The 21,405-nt window shown below is 45.7% G+C and overlaps 1 protein-coding gene across 2 annotated transcripts in view; it reads right to left on the reverse strand.

Moving 5' to 3' along the window:
- Positions 1-21,405, reverse strand: part of LOC148037696 (RNA helicase family protein) — an 89,950-nt gene that overhangs the window by 12,887 nt on the left and 55,658 nt on the right. For both annotated transcript variants that reach the window (XM_087676635.1, XM_087676636.1), the window contains exon 10: positions 11,035-11,127. In XM_087676635.1, coding sequence (XP_087532761.1) covers positions 11,035-11,127 — 93 coding nt within the window. The remainder of the gene's footprint in view (positions 1-11,034; positions 11,128-21,405) is intronic.

Raw genomic sequence — 21,405 nt, forward strand, 5'->3', positions numbered from 1 at the left:
ATACACTTGATTTGCATCAAGGGTATTATATATTGATAGTATCTCTACCATTGGAATCACTATTCAATACACTAGTCACAATGAGTTGATATACATATCTATATAGTTTGCACCTAGGCTCTAAAATTATACATTTTCAATATAATTGACATGTATGGAATACATGGAATGTTCATTCGGATGCGATGTGCATTTGCCAGGCATATATGAGATAAATCGATAGCATGCAATTTACATTTGCAAGTGATGCAAGAGAAGTACAGTTGCATAAGTTACATAAGGTTTGCAACATCGTGTGGCAAATCATTACAATTGAGGCACTAGTTATGCTTAGTTTATACATTACCTTGCCCTAGTAGCCAAAACAATGTTGGATTTTGGCATGTGGATTCCTCATGATTCTAACAATGGTTATGATTCATGTGTGTGGATCGTTAACTAGTTTAAGTAGTTGAAATTTCATACATGCAGAGGGCATGAGCATGGTTAAGAAATAGGTACACATTGTTTGATTATGATGCCAGCATGTATTTCTAGTAGCAGCAACAAATCTATTGACAAATTGCAGTGCAATCGAGGGCCATTGCAAGGATTTCAAGAGGAAGGTCTCGTCAAGAGAACATGAAATGTTAATGCTTTGCTTAGCACTTTATTAAGTGTTAATCAAATGTGCAAATGTGAGGGTTAGATGGTATCTAGTGAAAAATATTGGCCTAGCTCATCTGATTGGCCATTAATGTCAATGCTAACATGAGGTACTAAGCATTAATTAATTTATTGATGCTAGTTCCGAGGCTAATAAAAACTCACAAACACTTGGATGAAAAATTGGTCAGGCCAAATTAATTGTTAGCTAGTATAGTTTTTTTTTTGCATAAGAACTAATAATTAAATAATTTTTCAGAATTAATATTCTGAAAATTGCTGGAAAATGCAATTAGAAGGTTACCACTTGGCAAAACTTGGCCATGCAAGGAAGGGAAAGGCTATTAGAGGGCTGTTGGAGCCCCATTCCAATATGGTGGAGGTTGGGAGAGGAAGAGAGAGAGAGCTGCTGCTACAATTTTCTAACCATTGGTGATCAGCCCAACCATTGAAGACTGTCAAAGAGCTGCCCCCAACTAATCAGGAGGCCATTGGAAGTAGATGACAACCCCCTAGGCTTTCCACAAGTAGGTGACAACAAGTTTGGGACCCGCAAAGGCAGGTGATTGCATGTGGGGCTTTTATTACTGGTGGGCCGCAATTACTCAACCACACACAGCAAGGCAGCATTAAATTTCAGCCAATTTTGACATTGAAACTTTGAAATTTCTCTCTCCAGCTTCCTCTCCACTCTCTCAGCCAATTCACAGCTTCTCTCTAGAGACCTCAGCCAAGTTCAGTCCCAAGAGGGTGCAATTTAAGAATTACTGCTGCTAACCCCTAATTTACAACAGAAATTAGGGTCTAGCAACCACCTTGGAAAGAGTGCTCGAAAATTGGGAACAACTAGTTGAAATTCTTCCATGATTTCTCAAAAGCTTGTGCTACAAACCAGCACCCTCTTTGACCTTTGTTTACAAGCATATGCACGTTTATGACTAAGAGTCCTTATCTTGTCCTAAATGGTCATAATAAACCAATTTAATCCTAGAGATTGAAAAAAAAAAGCCAACCAACATTAAGTTTCGGACAGAATTTGTTGTCCAAGGAGGCGCAAAATTCAAAGCCAATCCCCACCAACATGAAAATTGATTTAAAGGCTTGCTGGTTGCTATGGACAGCAAGATGTATTGAGGATTGAGAGAGATCACGCTAGATCTCAATGTACTTCAACCTTTAGCAATACAAGTTAAAGAAATATTGCAAGGGGCACCAATTTTGAGGCCACCCAAGTATCCAATGTCCAAGATTAAGTGGTAACATTTGCATTTTCAGTTTATGTGAGTTTTATGATTGATGTAATTATTGTTTAATCAAGTTATTTATCACCCTATCTGAGAAGGAAGGATGGTCTCTTGTTTTCTTTTGTAATAGGTAATTGTATTAATTATGGAAAAAATATGAGATTAGAAGATTACAAGGAGCAAATTGGCTCTAGGCCATCATGCCTAAACCAAATACAACAAATTCAATAGATACAAAAAGACAAGTGCAAGAGGCACACTAGAGCTAGACAGACCGCTTCACAAAGGATCAAGAGTCTTGACAAGATTTTGTCGCATGAGCCTCAGCCTTTGCTCTCAATGTCTCCAACACACCATCTTCAAAGAAGTCTCCCAATACTCCAAAGGAATTGGGTCTCTAATGTCCAGCCAGTAAGACAAAAGGTATGCCTACAGGGTGGGAGATAGAACTTGGATACTTGCAATCCCATGGAATGAGGACTCCACCAATAGCATCAAAGGCCAGTTGAGCTAGAGGGCCACAGGTGCACAGCAATGACTGGCTTGATTGCTATTGTTGCAGTTGCTGTTTGGAAAGGCCTCTCTCTCTCTCTCTCTCTCATATTAATTAACACTCAATGCAGTAATTAGTCTGCAAGCCCTTGAGAGTGAAGCTCTTTCTCTACCTCAAGTTCTCAAGCTCTGTTCCTCAACTTTCAAGCTCTCTACTCTTAAGCTCTCTCTAATTCCCTAAAGAGTTCAATTTTAAAGATTGTATTAAGTTCAGATTGCTCTCTTAGATGAGTGGTACTTGCAGTTGATTTGCAAACATTTGATTTTCAGTCGCAATTTTGAAGTAATGACTCTAAATATTTGACATGTATTGTTTTAAGTATCAATATTAAGTATAAGCCTAAAACTTGTGTGTATAATTTCTTTGCATAGAACAGAGCATGGAACACACATCCAAAATTTTTAGTCCAATTAGTCCTGTACTAACATTGGACAGTACTAATCCAACACCCTCACATGTGACCACCCAACCTCAACCAAGGCAGTATTGTTCACAAGACACCTTAGAATCTCAAATTATTGAGCTGGTCAGTGGACACTATCTAGAACAGATCTGTCATCAAGAATTGGAGGAGGGACTTGGAACCGAAGCAGATGACTACAAACTCCCAGACAACCATTTGCCAAATCAGATTCAAGCCCTGGAAAACAAGACAAACAACCTCACCTAATGAAAACAATATCTAGATAGCCTGGACCAGTAAAAATGATGCTGCAGAAATTCCCACCACTGCCCATCCACTTCCTGGACTAGGAGATCCAATGAACACTGCATTTGGGACGGGACTGCCCTTTAACACATGAGATGTCACAAAGAGTTGCATGATGGGTTTTACAAAGGTGAATGAAGAAATGATAGTGACGTTGGGTGCAGTTGCGTAGTCAACTTTTGGGACAACCTTAGGTTACTAAGATCAGTAAGATGACACTATCAACAAGGTTTTCAGAGACTCCATGCATGGGCCTGATAGCCACTCTAAATTTCTTACAAACAGAGTGGCAGACAAGTTACACTTGGAAGATGTAGCAGCACTGCACATCTAGAAGGCCTAATATATACAAGCAATTAAGCAGCCAAGGATTTCACTGATTGAGTGTGTCACAAACATTAACTTGTATCTAGTCATTGAGGGGCAAAAGTAATAGTCCTTCACAGAAACTCAGCACCCGTCATGTCGTATGCTCCCCCCCGCTCCGTCAGATCGCGCCCATCCCCCCAGTTCGTTGGTGCCCCATGGCTTCAGCTGATCTCCCTCCGCCCCGTCTGATCATGCCTCCAGTCTCGCTAGCCATCCCCCCGTCTGTCTGACCACTTCCTCCCGTTTTTTCCTCCTTCCTGTCCGCCAATCATGAACGTCCCGCCCGCCTGGCCGCTCCCCCCCCCCCCCTCGCCTGGCTGCCCTGGAAGAGACTGTCCCCCCCGCCCTGATAGCCCGCTGCCCCCCCTCCACCCCGAATCCATCCACGGTGTGTCAAAACAGAAGCGGTCTCCCCCCTCACCATTGATCCCCCACCCTCCAAGTTGCTCCCTCGATCTGCAGCAACTTCCCCCCCTCAAGTAGCACCGCGACGTGATTGGTAGTCCTCGTAGAAGGGACGCGCAATGGAAACCTCTGGTCAGACGCCGACGCACTCAGCGAGTGCCCCCCAATCAAACACCTTGCGCGTCATCCTCTCTAAGGAGCAGCTCTTAGTCATCCGAGCTAAGGAGCTAGAGCTAAAGGAAACAGCGATTTATGGTCAGGTAGTAGGACCTTCCCCAGCCAAGGCCCAACTTCCGGACTAGCTTCACTCCACGCTGCGCATCGGCACAGCACAGATCGTGGAGGCGGTCCTAACGGGCCAAGGGATCTTCATGGTCCGGCTCAGTTCAGCGGACGCAACTCGCGAGTTACTCACCAGTTCACCATATGCGTCCACAAAGGGGATCATATACATGGTCCCTTGACACAACGGCTTTACTGTGGAGGTGTTTGCACTCCACAACAGGTTTCTCCCGCGCCCGGTCACCCTTCTTTTCCCCGGCCTGGCAATACAGTATCGCTAGTTGGTGGAAGACTTTGGTTGGCTCTTCGACACTATCCTTCCCACATCCTTCGCAGATGCAGTGACAGCAGCAGGAGTCCCAAAGATACGGGTGGCAGTGAAAGAGGTCAAGGATATCCCACAGTTCCTAGAGATTGAGGCAAGCGGGCACTCCTTTAGGAAGCAAGTCATTGTGATGGGGCAGCCAGGGTAGTGCCTGCGCTGCCACGACTTTGGGCATCAAGCAGCAAGTTGCACGCATTTCGGAGCCAACGTAGCTTCGCCGACAGGCCCACAGGTGGACGCTGATGGCTTTATATGGGTCCAGAGACAACAGAGAGGGAGACGGCACGGGGGGCACAGCCAGCGTCTCAGACCCAGCCTCGACAGCAGGGAGTAGGACGGCGTGTGATGCCCCCTCGGCAAAGCACTCCATAGCTCCCCCTGCCCACTCCACCCAGCAGGACCGAAACCCCCCACATCCACCACCCGCGCCACAAACTACCTCTCCTGAGTCCCCACAACCCCCACACCCACCGCCCTCCACATCCCATGCCCCCCCCCCCTTACTGACCCTGGCCCACAACCCCCCACTTCCAGGACCACCAGCCCCCCCCCCAACACCCACCATGTACTTCTGTCCATCCCACCATCCCTCAATCATCCTCCCCCCCACCACCTCCCGTACCGAGCATCCCTCTTGATCCGCACCTAGTTCAGGCGATCCCCCCCAGACCCACCCCCCCTCCTCCCACAGGAGGTGATGAGCCACACGCCTACATCCTCTTCGCACCAGCAAATCTCCCCCTCCCATACAGCCACCAGCTCATCCACCCCTGCTGCCCGTCACACGTTCCCGAGACAGGCACACCTGTTGCCACAGGAGTTCTTCCGCAGTGGCCCATGGTCCTACTTGAGAGTTGCGAAGCACGGAGAGTTCCCACTACCTCTAGAGGTGGGGATCTTCGTGGTTCGTAAGTCAAGGAGGAGTAAGGTCCATCTTCTAGCACCATTGAATAGACCAAACTACGCTTTTTTTCTTCAGTCCTCTCACTCAGGGGAGTGGACGACGACACAGATAGAGGAAGAGTTGAAGAGTCAGGTGGCAGACCACACCTCCCAGTGGATGGGAGAAGGACTAGCATTGTTTGCACAGCAGTGGCCTGGTTGCATGATGGGCATTAACTAGTGGACTAGTGCCGAGGTCCCTCACCTGAGCATTATCTTTCAAGCCCCTCCACAGTGGAGGGCTCCGAGGGATATGATCAAGTGGCCCCTAGCACAGGCGGCCCGTTTCTACCAGTGCACAGCTTTCGACTCTCCGCATGGCTAATAGATGCATTGATAGTATCACTTGGAACTTCTATCACCCCTATGGTCTGGCCAAGGGCCACCATGGGGAATCAAGCTTGCCGTCCAGACCGGCGACAAAGCGCACTTGCATGCCTCATAGCTCCTCCTTGTCATCAACAACCTCCACACCGAACAGATGCCTGTTCGAGCAGTCACAGGTTTCCCTATGATCTTACACCTTGCATCCTGGAATGTGAATAGCCTCCACTACAGTGGGGCACATGGTTCCAGGAAATTGATTGTTCGACAGGAGTTGCAGCCTGCCCTTGCTGGACGGATCGACATCTTACTTCTACACCATAGGTGCCCACGATAGGAGTGGAAATGTGTGCACCTCTATTGGTCCGAGTCTTACCGCTTGTGTTCGAGACCACGAGACGATAGTGGCAAGGAGGGTGCTATGGATCAGATTGGATATTGGGGACTCGTGCCTTGGAGTCCTTAATATCTATGCCCCTACGAAGGTTAGGGCACGCAACAGGTTCTGGGTGGAGATCGCAGAAGGACTCCCAGAGGTGGACTCCTAGATTGTTGGAGGAGACTTCAACAACCTGAAGGCTTTGGAGGACCAACAGGGCAGAGGGAGAAACTACCAGGGCATGGCCAGGGAGGAGTAGGAGGCATGGGAGGTGTTTCTACTGGCATTAGGAGCACGCAATCCCTGGAGAGACCCTGCCTTCCTCAGGAGGGAGAGGTCGTTGGACTTCTCTTGGGGATACAAGCGGCTAGATGGAGTCCTGCTGGAGCGATCAAACGAGTTTTATGTGGGAGAGTGGGGAGGCTCTCGGGGAGGCCAAATTGGGCAGTTGGCGAGCACCACGTTGTCCGATCATTGCCCGGTTCTCCTGACACTAGATCCCCAACATCTGCCCTAGATACACGATCTTGTCGGATCCCTAACTCGATCTACAGGAGGGAGGAGGTGACGAGACAGATAGAGCAGATTTGGACCAAAGAGTGGAGCAGGAGGGGCCAGATCGCAAAGGAGGTTGCAGAGGCCCTAGCTGAGTCGAGCAAAATCTGCCAAGAGGCAGCCATACAAGCCAGGCAACAGAGCTGGAAGGAGAGGGCATTCCGGCGGGACTTTGCAGCCACGGAGAGATTATTGCAGGTGGCACCAAGGGATCCCACTCTCCACGCACAGGAGGTGCGTGCGCAAGCAGCCATTGCTGGCCTAAAGGAGAGGTGCTCGGAATTCTCTTTCCGCACCTCAGCAGCTTTTTGGGCGTGGAAGGGGGACATGATGTGCAGGGAGTTTTTCAAGTGCACCAGCCTCACACCTCAGGAGAGCAGATACGCAGCCTCCGAGATTAGTATGGAAGGACCCGTTCTAGCCCTGACGAGGTGATGGAGATTACCACCGACTACTATAGTCGCCTCTTCCAGCAGGAGACAACCTCAGCTAGAGGACAGCGATGTAGATAGCAAGTCTGGGATAACATCCCATCCCTCGTCACAGAGGAGATGGGACGCTCCCTCCTAGCCCCCTTCACAGAGAAGAAACTAGAGGAGGCTTTCCATACATAGGACGGGCAGAAATGCCCGGGAGAGAATGGCCTCTCTAAGGCTTTCTTCACTAACTTCTATGAAGTGGCGAAGGACCCCCTACTATTGGCCTTTCAGCAAATTTTCACTTCAGGACAGATACCAAGGAGTCTATCGGCAGGCCTTATCAATCTTCTCCCCAAAGGGGGAGACTGGTTGGAGCTTTCCCAGTGGAGACCGATCACCTTACTGTCAGTGGCCTATAAGGCACTGGCAAAGATGATTGGTAGGTGACTACGCCCCTTGCTTCCAGACATCATCTATGACACACAGACAGGCTTTGTCCAGGATAGGAGCATCCTGGACAATGTATTCACCTTCTTTGAGGCGACAGAGTGGGCCCAATACGGTGGCACAGACTAGCCGTACTACTGTTGGATTTTGAGAAAGTCTATGACAAGATGGACTAGGATTTCCTAGAGGGCACCATGGTGAGGTTGGGTTTCCCCCAGGCTTGGATTTATGGGGTCTCTGCACTTTACAGATATGCCACCAGCAAGGTTCTCATAGGAGGGAGGCAAGGGGAGGAGTTTCGGCTGGAGAGATCGATCCGACAGGTCTGCCCCCTGGCCCCGTACATGTTCCTTCTCTTTGCAGAGGTGATGTCTCACTTCCTCAGGTCACGTGTGAGCGGTTTACGTGGCCTCTGACTTCAAATAAGAGAGGAGACCGAGTTGTTAGACTCAGAGTATGCAGATGATACAGCGCTCTACATAGAGGACGACGAGTTGATGCTGGAGAGAGTAAGGTTGGCTCTTGGGGTGTTCTGTTCTGCAGCAGGAGCGAAAATCAACTGGCGAAAGTCGGTTGGTTTCCTCACAGACCCGAACTCTAGCACGGAGTGGGACATCCACCTGGGATTTAGATGGGTGAGCAGAGGACAGACCGTCCGGTACCTAGGGTTCCAGGAGGGACTCAACATCACTCCCGCCCAGCAGTTTCTTCCAATCCTCGATTCTATTCGGAGGAAGCTGACCTACTGGAGCACGGCTCGCCTCTCACTAGCCGGCCGAGCCCTGGTAGTTAACCAGGTCCTCCTAGCGACGGCCTAGTACATCGCCTCGTGTTGGTGCTTCTCCTTCTGCGTAATGCAGCTTCGCCGCCTAGTGCGGAATTTCCTTTGGTCCTGGTTAGACAGCTCCAAGGATTCCAAGGCCAAGATGGCATGGGCGACCATTATACGACATTGGTCAGAGGGAGGGCTTGGGATCATAGACCCAGAGTATCAAAGTATATGGCCCTCCTGGGCAAGCTTATTGTCCACGGCCTCACACTAGGAGAGCAAACCTAGAAGGTCCTATTGCAGGAGGGTCTTCAGGACTGTAGACCGAGGCTTGGTGGTGAGTGGAGGCCGTCCCTGAGATGGATCTTCACATCAACCTAGATCACCCCCCCAGATCACCCTTCATACGCAGCTTGCTCCATGTGTGGCAAGGCCTCCGTAAGGCCCTTATCCAAAGCCCCCCAAGCTGCCAGGAGGAGATAGACCATGAGCTGGTGATTTAGAACCCCCAGGTCAAGGACCGGGAAGGGGCACAGATTGGCGAGCGTCCCCACATCCAGTGGGCTAGTTGGGAGGCTGGCCCGGCTCATACCATCAAGACATGGCGGGAGGTGTACAGGATGGCGGACAAGGAGGTATTGAAGCAAGCATCAGGCTACCAGCAAGAAGTGGAGCTGAGGAGAAGGGAGATAGATGCAGCGATACCTCACGAGTGGCTTGCTCCCCGATCCGAGAGCCGATAGAGCCCAGGGAGGTATAGGCCACTAGATTTTTACCAGCATGCATCCCCCTACAAGTGGCAAGAAGAGTGGGTGGCTCTCCCCCTAGGACCTTTTTCACAATGTAAGAGGGGGGGCGTCTGGCTCTTGAAAGACGGCAGCAGGATGAGGGGATAGCTGTCCTTTCATGGAAGAGGATCCGAGTGGTTGGCCTTCAGGGGAAGCCATGGCGGCTGGACCCTTTGGTCGTTTGGCAGGAGCTCAGGGAGTGGCGCCTCTGGATCTCAGAAGGAAGGCCACTTGAGGAGCTGGAGTGGGATTCGAAAGAGCGGCTTTGGCCGGCCACTGTGGTCGCTAAGAAGCCATCAAGGTTCCTGGAGTACACCGCCAGGATTGGCAAGCACGTACTGATGCAAGAGGACATGGATTAGGCGCCGTCACATAGCAGGCATTGGTCGGAGCACATCATGGAGCCGTTCCGAGGGACCTTCTAGCGCCGCCTATGGGACAGCTGGAGGCCGAGGAGGGTATCGTACTTTTTATGGCTGGTGACACATGGAGGCTTGGCGGTGGGAAGCTGGCTTGTCCAGATGCAGAAGGAGGGAGTTTGTAAGTGCTACACACAATAGTGGATGGAAACCCCAAAGCACTGCCTTTGGTCGTGTGAGGCGGCACAGCTCGTGTGGAGAGAAGTAATCTTGCGCCGCATAGCACCCAACCTTGGATGTATCTCTTAGGGTGCTTTCTGCTGGTAGACGGTCAACCAGGGCCGGGATGCATGACACAATATTCATGATCGAGGCAAGGTCGTGTGCAGTGGTGGGTTTAGAGGCTCTACCCATCCACCAGGTACTGGAGCCCACAGCAGACCGCTCTCAGGTATGGAAAATCATAGGGAGTCTTACTGGTTGGCATATCTGGAAGGCGTAGTGTCAGGTGGCTTTCGGTGGAGAGAGACTTTTAGTACAGGCGACCCTAGTGGAGCTCTGGACCTCCATCATCCACTCCCTTTGAGGCCGATGGGATCAAGTGCAAGGCGAGTCCAAGGCTCGTCAGGAGCTCCGAGGTCATTTCATGCGCACTTGGGGAGGCCATGACCTGTTCTTCGTGATGCAGGCAGGCAGCCCCAAATGGCGATACACCCCTCCTCCATGGCTTCTTGCCCCTATCCCCCCCAGACCGCCTTGAGAGGCTTGTATATATGATGTATCTGTGACTTTCACTAGCTCCAGCTTGGTCTGTTGAGCATGAGCACTTCTTTGTATTCAGGTTTTTTCTAAAGTAATATAATTAGTCACACTTTATTTGCAAAAAAAAAAAAGTCATTGAGGGGCAACTCAAGGAAACTCCACAGAAACATTAACTTGAATCTAGTCATTTGGAGCCCAACCCTTTTCTTAGTAACAGAGGGGGACCCTCCACCCCCCCCCCCCCCCCCAAAAAAAAAAAAAAAAACCTCCAACGCACACACGCACTATCCTCTCAGCTTGAAAGCACCTCTACACCTCTTTACCCTTTGTTTTGTTGCACTATGGACCCAGCTGTGCCTTTTTTTGCATATAGAATTACCTTTTTCTTAGAGCAAAGATTTACATGGATTACAAGGAGTCAATCACCTATGTCAACTACTAAGCAATATGATGTGAAGAAAGATTCATCTACTTGACTCCATATGTAAGAGAATTCGGCAAGTTTTCAAGTGACTCGAGCATCTGCAGCTCGCAGCTCCTAAAGCAACTGCTTAAGCCATCAATTATATAGAGCAAGCAATTATTCCACCCTACTTCTGCAGATCCAGACAGATCTCCTATTCCCATGTCCAGTATAACTGACTGGAATGCACAAATCAGCTCTCTTGAGACCATAATTTTAAGCATACATAAGGGCATCACCTAGAATTTGTTAAAAAGAACTTGATAAAAGTAAGAAGAAACCAGGATGACATTACCAGGCCTAGGTCTACTTTCTCACTGTTCCATGCTTGAAGCGACTGCCTTGTAGTTCTGCTAAAACTTCCATATACTTTTTCCACATCAATGTTCTGTTTTCACAAGATCAAAAAGATCACCATCAATAAAGCTGCCAAAGTAATAACATAAACTCATTGAATATAGTAAACTTTCAGGGAAGTTGGACAATGCAAATGTGCATGTTAAGTAATTACACAATTAAGTATAGAACAAGGAATGAACAGATCATAAGAACAAAATCTATATATCATTGTAAGGGGGGGGGGGGGGGGGGGGGGGGGGGGGGGGGTGCGGCATCATGCAATAATAAGAAAAGAAAGGGTAATATGTGAACATGTGGCACTGAAGTGGCAAAGCTTGCGGTGAATCAGCCCTAGTTGATGAAGAGAGTGTCAGACCAAAGAGTTGGAGGCATGATTATATTAGTCACACAACTCACTCACTAGTCAGTCACATTACTCACACATGCTAGTCATCTCACCCACACACACATTAGTCACACAATAAGCTACACTCCACCACACACACACAATGCACCAACACACTACACACACACACAAGCATTACACTCCACCATGCATACAAAACACACTCTTCGCACCCCATAATGTGATGCACACACAGGTCACACTCCTTAGACATTATGCACATACACAAGTCACACTATAGACATTAGCCCACTAGTTAGTCACACAGCACACTCACAGATTAGCCTTGGGCACTCTAGGCATTGCCACAAAATATGTGCACTTGTCACACACAACAGAGACAATACACACATCCCACTCACACACACAAAGCGCAAAGTATTACACCTCACTCGTACGCACTCTTCACCCAGATCACCCAGCACAGCCACAATTCCTCAGCAACAACAACAATCCTTCTCTACCTGGACTTTGTTGATGACTGTCCCAACACTACTCACCGTCAATGCTCACCACAGCAAGCTACCCTCAAATAAGTGCCCTGGGAGTGGCACACATCTAGGAGAGGGGTAATGTTAACCCCATCATGAGCAAGTAAAGAAGCAAGGGAGTGCCCATCAAAATGGAGGATTAAGTTCGGATTAATTTTGTCAGCACAGACGCTCGATTCCACATGAGCGAATGTTTATGTAGGTTGGATAATGTAATTAATTGAGGCCGAAAGCTAGGCTCATTCCCATGCAACATGTAAAATTTTCAAATGCACTCTCACATAGAGCACCCCATGCACACTACAAACGCCACACACACACTAAGCCACAAACCTGGTCACAAAAAGAAACACACAATACACACAAGGCATTGCACCCAACACATACCCACTTAGCTATAAGTTTGTGAGCATACTAGCACCCTGCGGCACTCACATAAAACACATACCTACTTAAGGTACAATCCTCATGTCCAGGCATAGGAGAAAATACTATTAATTGCCCTATCATTGCAATGTATGACCTCCTACACCACCTTGAGATGGAGATAAAAGCTAGTGCCTAACAAGTACATCCTTGAGCTGACTAAATTTTTCTTGAACATCACAAATGAAATCATAGTTTTTTCATACGAAAATCATACATCATACACAGATAGGTATGAAAGTACAATTGAAGTATGATTCAGACCCTAGGGCTGAATTATACATTGCCCTAATTTCAATTTTAGAAAACAATTAAAATGTATCTAGAGCAACTACAATAATAAGCTCAATGAAAAATTGGAATTTCAACATTCCAATAACTTTAGATTCTACAAAATAGTCACTACCAGTAAGGCATTCAATGATCAAGGCACAAGATTGATTTGCCAAAGAAAATTTAGACATTGTTTTCTGATCATTTAAGTCAAGACATAATCAAATCAATAATTGTCTGCAATTGGCATACGATGCTATCATAGGTAGGCAATATCTTCTTTGATAAAATGGTCAAGTTTTGTGCTCTTTTTAGTCGTCACCCCCCACCCCACCCCCGTCAAAAATAATAGGTATGATCTCATAACATGTCAAAATAGGCGACAGTGCAGAGAGACAGTAGGGTTTGCGGGGAATAACATAGAGTGTGTACAGCAAACACTGAGAGAGAAGAGAAACTCAGAAACACATGACAAACATAGTGATGATGCACCGAATCATGCTATGAGAAAAAAAGCTGATTCAACCAAGCTGAAGCTCAATGTCTTGTCTAAATCAAATGGCATCAACTTTGGGAAATTTGCACTATGAAGGGAGCAAAACGTAATCCTCCGAGCAATGGGCTATCGAAGTAATCACTCGAAGGTGAAGGACAGAGTCGAGGGAGCGCAGACCCCAATCCTCTAATGCTGTCAGAGATGTGAAAGATAATCACCAGCTATCAAGGGAGTAAACCGCAATCCTCTAATACCGAGGACTGACCTGGGCAAAAAAATGCAAATCCTACAGTGTCAGAGCTGTCAAATGCAGGGAGAGCAGCCCAGATGCTAATGCCAAGTGAATAATGATGACACCAGATGATGGAAGATGAGTTGGGCTGTGAAAACGCAGGTCTCAGCAGCCTTTATGATAGATGAGTTGGGCTGCAAATATGCACGTCCTAGTAGCCTCCAACCTGAAAAACACAGGTGAAGGTGAAGCTTGATGGAGAAGGGTGAAGGGAAGAGCACGCGATGGAAGTGCGAGTTAGAAGTGGAACAGCAGTGTTGAGAGAGAGAGAGTGAATGCCAAGATGAGTGTACCAAATTGTGACGGTACACAAAGGATAAAGAATGTATTTATATGTTAGGGTACAAATAAGGGTGTGTTCACACCCGTATAACTTTACACACATACGAAGAGACTTTACACCCAACAACCTTCCACTTAAAGGCCCGAAGTGGTACCTTTAAGCTAACCAACTCCCACTAATGAGATGCAATGCTCATATTGAGCCTTTGCAAGACTCTTAGTGAGAACCTCTGCAGGGTTATCTTGGGTTTTGACCTTAGTCAGTGTGACAAGACCATCATCCAAGACCTATCAAATAAAGTGGTATCGAACATCTATGTGTTTGATACATGCATGGAACATGGCATTCTTAGCCAGACATACTACACTCTGGCTATCACAACCAAGCACTAGAGTATGTGAAGAAAGACCAATATCCTTGACCAAACGGCCAAGCCAAATAGCTTCCTTAGAAGCTTCTCTAGCTGAAATATATTCAACCTCTGTAGTACTCAATGCCACAATTTCTGCAACCTTGAACAGCAAGAGCTAGCCCCACCAACCAAAGTAAAGACATACCCACTAGTAGATTTCCTAGTGTCAAGATCTCCTACCATGTCTGAATCACAAAATCCCAGCAACTCTAGTATACCCTTTCCATAGCATATATACTTCTCGTGTACCTTTTAAGTATCTGAAGATACATTTCACTACTTCCCAATGTGGCTTGCCAGGGTTAGACATGAATCTACTAACAACTCCCACTGCATGAGCAATGTTAGGGCGAATTGCAACCATAGCATACATCAAAGATCCACAAGCTGATGCATAAGGTATGCCCTTCATAGCACTAGCAGTTGCATCATTTTATGGGCGATCAACTTTGCTAAGCTTTGTATGTGGCGGTAAAGGCACACCAAGAAGCATGGCATCGGTCATATTAAACCTATCAAGTACTTTGCTAATATACTTGTCTTGTGAGAGAAACAACAAGTGCTGCCCTCTATCTCCTTTAATGCACATGCCCAAAATGTGTTCAACTGCCTACAAATCTTTCATAGAGAAGGCTGGACTTAGCTACCTTTTAAGAGCATTTAAAGTACTCTTATGTTGTCCTGCAATCAGCATGTCATCCATATATAAGACCAACACAATAAGACTTCCATCATTAGCCTTTTTAGTGTATAAGCAGTGATCTGCATGACTACGTTTAAATTCATGGTTGACCATTGTCTAGGGGCTTGTTTCATCCCATATAAGCTGGGGTTCAGCTTACAAACCAAATGCTCTTTCCTTGGAATGGCAAAACCTCCTAGTTGTTTCATGTATAGCTCTTCATCTAGGTCACCATGGAAAAAAGTAGTCTTCACATCCATCTGATCCAACTGTAAATCCAAGGATGCAGTGAGAGCAAACAAAACACGGAGAGTAGTCATCTTCACCACCGGTGAAAAGACCTCCTGGAAATCTATGCCTTCCTTTTGTGTATAGCCCTTAGCAACTAATTGTGCCTTGTACTTGGGTTTCCCATCAATACATTTCACTTTGTAAACCCATTTATTAGGGATAGCTTTCTTGTCCTTGGACAAAGGTACAAGCTCCCAACTATTATTTGCATAGAGAGACTTCATTTCTTCCTGCATAGCAAGCTCCCACTTTCTCTTGTTTTCACTTGACTGCGCCTCTCTAAATGTCAGAGGCTCACCCTCATCAATCAACAAAATGCAATCCAAAGATGGCTGAAACCTTTGTGGCTGCCTTCTGATAATGTAGACCTTCTTACCCAATGATCTATATTGTCGAGGCAATGGACCTACATCCTCAGGTACATGCACATCATCACCCAGTTGCTGATATTCAACATTTTTGTGCTGCTATAACCTGTTTTCAGCATGTTCTTTTTGCTGTCCTATTTCACTATGTGCATTTATTAGCTGTCATTTATCTTCTGGCTATAGCAAAATGGGTTGCTCCTCATTTTCGGCATCAAAAGGGACAGAATCTTCAACTAAGGGTTGTTGCATGGCTAGCTGTTCATACTAAAATTTGACCTTATTTTTATCAAGGTCACCTTGTGTAGCATGTTTCAGCAACTTTGCCTCATTAAATACTACATCTCGGCTGCGTACTATCTTCCTACCCAGAGGAAGCCAAACTCTATAACCCATCTCTCTCTCATCTCCATATTCTATGAAGTTGCCCTTTGTTGTGACCGGTGGCGCGAGGATTGAGACACACTGCTTACACATAGCAGAGAAACACAGAGAGAGTGCAGAGTAGAGAGGAGAGTAAGCACGACTTGTGGGTACAATGACGAGTGTACCTCTTTAGGCTTGTAGATAGATATATATATATGAAAGTACAAGTGTGCTAAGGGTGTCTTCACATCCGAGCACATATAAAAGGCACGAGGGCCCTTTATTCCCAACAACCTCCCACCTAAAGACAATGTGCCTGAGAAAAGAATCAGCTAAGTCTAGGTGTATACAAAGCTAAAATACATATATCTATCCAACTCCTATCATTTGTCGGCAATGAGAAAACCGCTCTACCGGAAGACCCTTCATAAGGTCTATAGGATTATCATCTGTATGCACTTTGACAAGCTCAATGCTCTTGCTGTCAAGTACGTCTCTAATGAAGTGGTACTTCACCTGTATGTGCTTCGTCCTTACATGGAAAACGACATCCCGTGCTAGCATGATAGCACTCTGACTATCACAATGGAGAACATGTAACTCTGTAATTCCAAGCTCTCCCACCAGACGTGAAAGCCATAAAGCCTCCTTGCATGCCTCTATGGCAGCCAGACACTCTGCCTCTGTAGTAGACAATGCAACACACTTTTGTAGCCTGGAGATCCAAGAGACTACTCCTGTGAAGATAAACACATACCCAAAAGTGGACTTTCTGCAATCCGCATGACCAACATACTCTACATCCGTAAAGCCAATGACAGATGCCTTCTGCTTTCCAAAGCAGATGCATAAATCCTTTGTGCCTTTGAGGTATCTCATAATACCTTTCACTGCTTCCCAATGCTTTTTACCAGGGTTTGCTATGTATCTGCTAACTACTCCCACTGCAAAGGCAATGTTAGGACGTATAGCAACCATAATATACATCAAACTGCCAACAACAACTGAAGCATATGGTATCTTGGCCATTTCAGCCTTCTCATCATTAGATGTAGGATTGTCCTCTACACTGAGTTTCACATATGAAGGCAATGGAACCCCAATTGTTTTCCTCCCCTCCATATTGAAACACTGCAAAACCTTGGAGATATACTCCTCAAAGATAGATAGAGTAATCATTTTGACCTATCTCTGAGTATTCGCATACCAAGAATGTGATTTGCATCACCAAGATCCTTTATGTCAAAGCTACCATGAAGACTTTGCTTCAGTGAGTCTAAGGCATAAGTATCTTTGCCAACAATCAGTATGGCATCAACATACAGAACCAAGATAATCAAGCTGCCATCTGCTGTCTTCTTGGTGTACAAGCAATGATCCACTTAACTTCTATGAAAACCTTGAGACTGCATAAATGTATCAAACTTATGATACCATTCTCTTGGTGCTTGTTTCAGCACATACAAACTCATTTTGAGTTTACATACCATCTTCTCTTTCCCTTTTTCCACAACCCTTCAAGTTGCTGCATATATATATCTTCATGCAAATCACCATGTAAGAACGCAGTCTTTACATCCATCTGTATGAGCTCCATATCTTCAGCTACAACCAAGCCCGAAATGGTTCTCAATGTAGTCATCTCGACTACAGGAGAGAAGATCTCATCAAAGTCAACTCCATGTTCCTACTTGTATCCCTTCGCAACCAATCTTGCTTTGTACTTTGGCAAGGAACCAAAAGTGACCTTCATCTTGTAAACCCATCTGCATGGAAGGATTTTCTTCCCTTTAGGCAACTGCACCAAGTCCCCAAGTGCCATTTTTCTTAAGAAATTCCATCTCCAACAACATGGCTTTATACCATTTCTTGTTGTCCTGTCTATCTATTGCTTCCTTGAAGCAAGACAATTCACCACTGTCTGTTAACATGACATAATCAGCCACATTGTTTGCACCAGGAACAAATCTATCAAGTTGTCTAGTAGCCCTAGACGATCTTCTAACCCAATGATCATTGTTTGCTGGCTGTTCCTGCAAATTTCCGTTTTCAGCTTGCTGTCCTGGCATTTCAGCTTGCAAATCAATATTAACAGCTTGTTGTCCTGGTTATTCCTGCATATCCAGTGACTCATTATTATGGGCAATAGCTGGCTGATCATTTCCAGCATTATTTTTTGCATTTGCAAGTTCATTTACAGCAGGTATTTGCTGCTCTACAGCGGGCACATTTTGCTGTCCAAAAGGTATTTCTTCCATGAATACAACCCTACCGACCACCTCAATCTTTTCGGGCTATTTATGCATGCGATCTTCCCAGAAGATAACATCATTGTTGCATACTACTTTCCTTTTCTCGGGATCCCATAATCTAAACCCCATTTCACCCTCGTCACCATATCCTAGAAAAATGCATTTATAGGGCTTTGGCTCAAGTTTGCTGTGTTTTTCTTTACGAATGTGCACAAATGCTTCACAGCCAAACACTTTCAAGGGTGGCTTGCCCTACCACGCTTCTTGGGGAACTCCCCCCCCCCCCCAAAGACCTGTTTAGTAACCGATTAATCAAGTGTACGGCTGACATAACAACCTCTACCCAAAAACCATGGGGTAATGCAGCATGAGACAGCATCCTACCGACCTTATCCTATATGGTCCGATTCATACGCTCTGCAATGCCATTTTGGGGTGGATTATGAAAGGTAGTGAGCTCCCTCTTTATCCCTTTGCTGTCACAGAATGCCTGAAAGGCCTTGGACACATATTCCCCACCATTGTCAGAGCGAAGACACTTAAGTGTCTTATCAATCTGATTCTCAACCAATGCCAAGAATTTTTTAAACTTTTCAAGCACTTCATCCTTACTACGAATAGGGTAAATCCATACCTTCCGTGTAGCATCATCAACAAAGGTGACTAAGTATTTCTTTTCCCCTAAAGATAACTGTGACATCTGAAATACATCAAAATGTACTAACTCTAGAGGAGAAGATTTCAGCGAAAGAGACTTCTTATGAGACATCTACGCATGTTTACCATAAACACAATGATCACAATGCTCAAAATCAACATAACGAAGACAATACAAGTAACCCAAAGAAAGCACTTTCATTCCAGTTTGACTCATGTGTCCCAACCGGCCATGCCACAAAGAAACACTTGGCTGCTCGATCACTGCAACAACGTGGTCATGCACACTAGATACATTGAGAGGATATAAGGTATCACTTTTACAACCTCTAGCAATCACTCTAGATCCCTTACAGATCTTCCATTTCCCATCTCCAAAGGTGGTATGAAATCCATTATCATCTAGCTGCCCTATGCTAATCAAGCTCTTCTTGAGTTGAGGCACATGCCGTACATGCTGAAGTGTGAAGACAATACCATGCTGAAACTACGACTGCACACTGCCTATACCTATAATGTCACATGCATAGTTGTTCCCAAGATGAGCAGCATCATGTCGACCCCCTGTATAGTCAGAAAACCACTCATGATGAGGGGTGACATTAAAAAAAACACTTGAATCTAGAATCCAAGTATGCATGTCATCATCCGTATCTACAAGTAAAGCATGTGTACTTAAGTGTGAAGAGACCAGGAGTACATCATTCCCATTGCCACTGTCATGAGTGACTACATTCATCTCTTCAATTTTGGTACTGTTCTTCTTAGGCTAACTCTCTTTCTTCACTTTCTTGCTACCATCTGTCTTCTTGCACTTTCCTTTTTTTTTCTTCCATTTGTAGCGGTCATGTTTAAAGTGACCCTTCTTGCCACAATGATGGCATTCAACATCCTTGCCACGTGATTTATTGCGTCCCTTGCTATCAGATTTGCATTTTCTATTGCGATCTGCCCCTAGTATGCAAAGCATTGGAAGACTTATTGAATGCATTGTTCTGCCGATTCATTTCTTCCATGAGTAGAGCACTCTCTACATCAACATACAAAAGGATCGCATTAGAATTGCTCATAGCAGTCCTGAATGTATCCCAACTCTCTGGCAAAGTGCAAAGCAAGAACATAACCTTAAATTCCTCATCAATCAAGAACTTCAAGGCAACCAACTAACTGAAAATGGAGTTAAACTCACTCAACTGAGTAGACATTGCTATACCCTCTTTCATACGCAAATCCATGAGCTTTTTCAGCCGATAAACTTTGCTTGCGGCACTCTTCTGTGCATACAGTTCTTCCAATCGAGTCCAAATAGCATATGCAAAATCCAAACCTTCAATGTTAAACAGCAAGGCATCAGAAAAATCGATAGCTCAATGGTTGATTGTGCAAGCTCATTTAACTCATCCCAATCTTCATGTTCCATGTCTGCGGGCTTTGCCCCTTTGGTCTTAATCGCTTTGCCAGCTTCTTCTGCAACAGGATATTATAGCATTGTTTTTGCCAGGCTGTAAACTTATGTGCTCCTTCAAGCTTCTTAATGTGCATGAGATTACTATTGTCATTGCTGCTAGCCATGATTTTCAGCCCAAATGTGCCCAAAAAATTCGGCAAATGCAGGCCCAAACTGCACACAAGTGACCAAGGTATAAACAAGTACCAACCAGCAATAAATAACCACGTAGAAGCAGAAATTTCAGATCTACAGATAAATTTTCAGAAGCACTAAACCTTGTGCTACAGCACTCCACAATTGATTACAGTTGTTTCAGGGGCAAATACATCACATTACATGAGAAGTCCCAAATTTTAGCTACAATTTCTATTGTACATGCACCCACGGGCACAAAATTTGACACACACGGTCAAAAGCCCCAAAATTTTTGTGCTCAAATCATCAACCATACATCTGCATTGTTTCTGACATGCATAGAATAGACCAATTTTGACAAAATAGAGCAATTTCAGTAAAAAACCCCAAATTTTTTCCAAGTGCTAGATGTCCAAACTGCATGGAATTAAACCCACATGCACATAAAATGACCAAATGGCGCACAAATTTTTCCCAAACAGCAAAAGCCCCAAATTGCACAGGGTCCAATGTCCATCAATGTCGAGCAATTGGGTAAATTTCAACCCAATTCTTGCATGTACATGAAAAGCCCCAAATATCGGAGGCAAAAATGTCACAAATTCCTGCAATTTCTAAGACAAATGGTCTTGCTCTACATCACAATCCTCAAATCCGGAAAAAACCCCAAATTTTCGGGCCATGATTACACAAATCTGCACTCTGTGATTATGCGCGCGAAACCTCATCAAGGAGGGGTAGAACCTATTTTTTTATAAGAAAGAAAAGAAAGAAAAAAAAAAGTGGGGTGGGGGGGTGGCCTTGGAGCATGTCATCTGATCCAGTCACAACCTTCTATCGCCACGTGTCAGCTGCCCTGTCGTGCCTGCACCAACTGTCGCCCACAACCTCACGACCTACTCGCCTTCTACAGCCCGCCTTTTGCAATTGCTGCCATCTGCTACTCGTCAAGCCCACCTCGGACTCCTACAATACCTACCGTCTGTTTTGTCTCGAGAAGCGTGCACTCCTTGCCGCTCTAATACCAGTTTGTTATGACCGATGGCACGA

Source organism: Lygodium microphyllum, chromosome 4 (genome assembly GCF_053477565.2).
Source record: "Lygodium microphyllum isolate KBCC chromosome 4, Lygodium_microphyllum_v1.1.10, whole genome shotgun sequence".
NCBI lineage: Eukaryota > Viridiplantae > Streptophyta > Polypodiopsida > Schizaeales > Lygodiaceae > Lygodium > Lygodium microphyllum.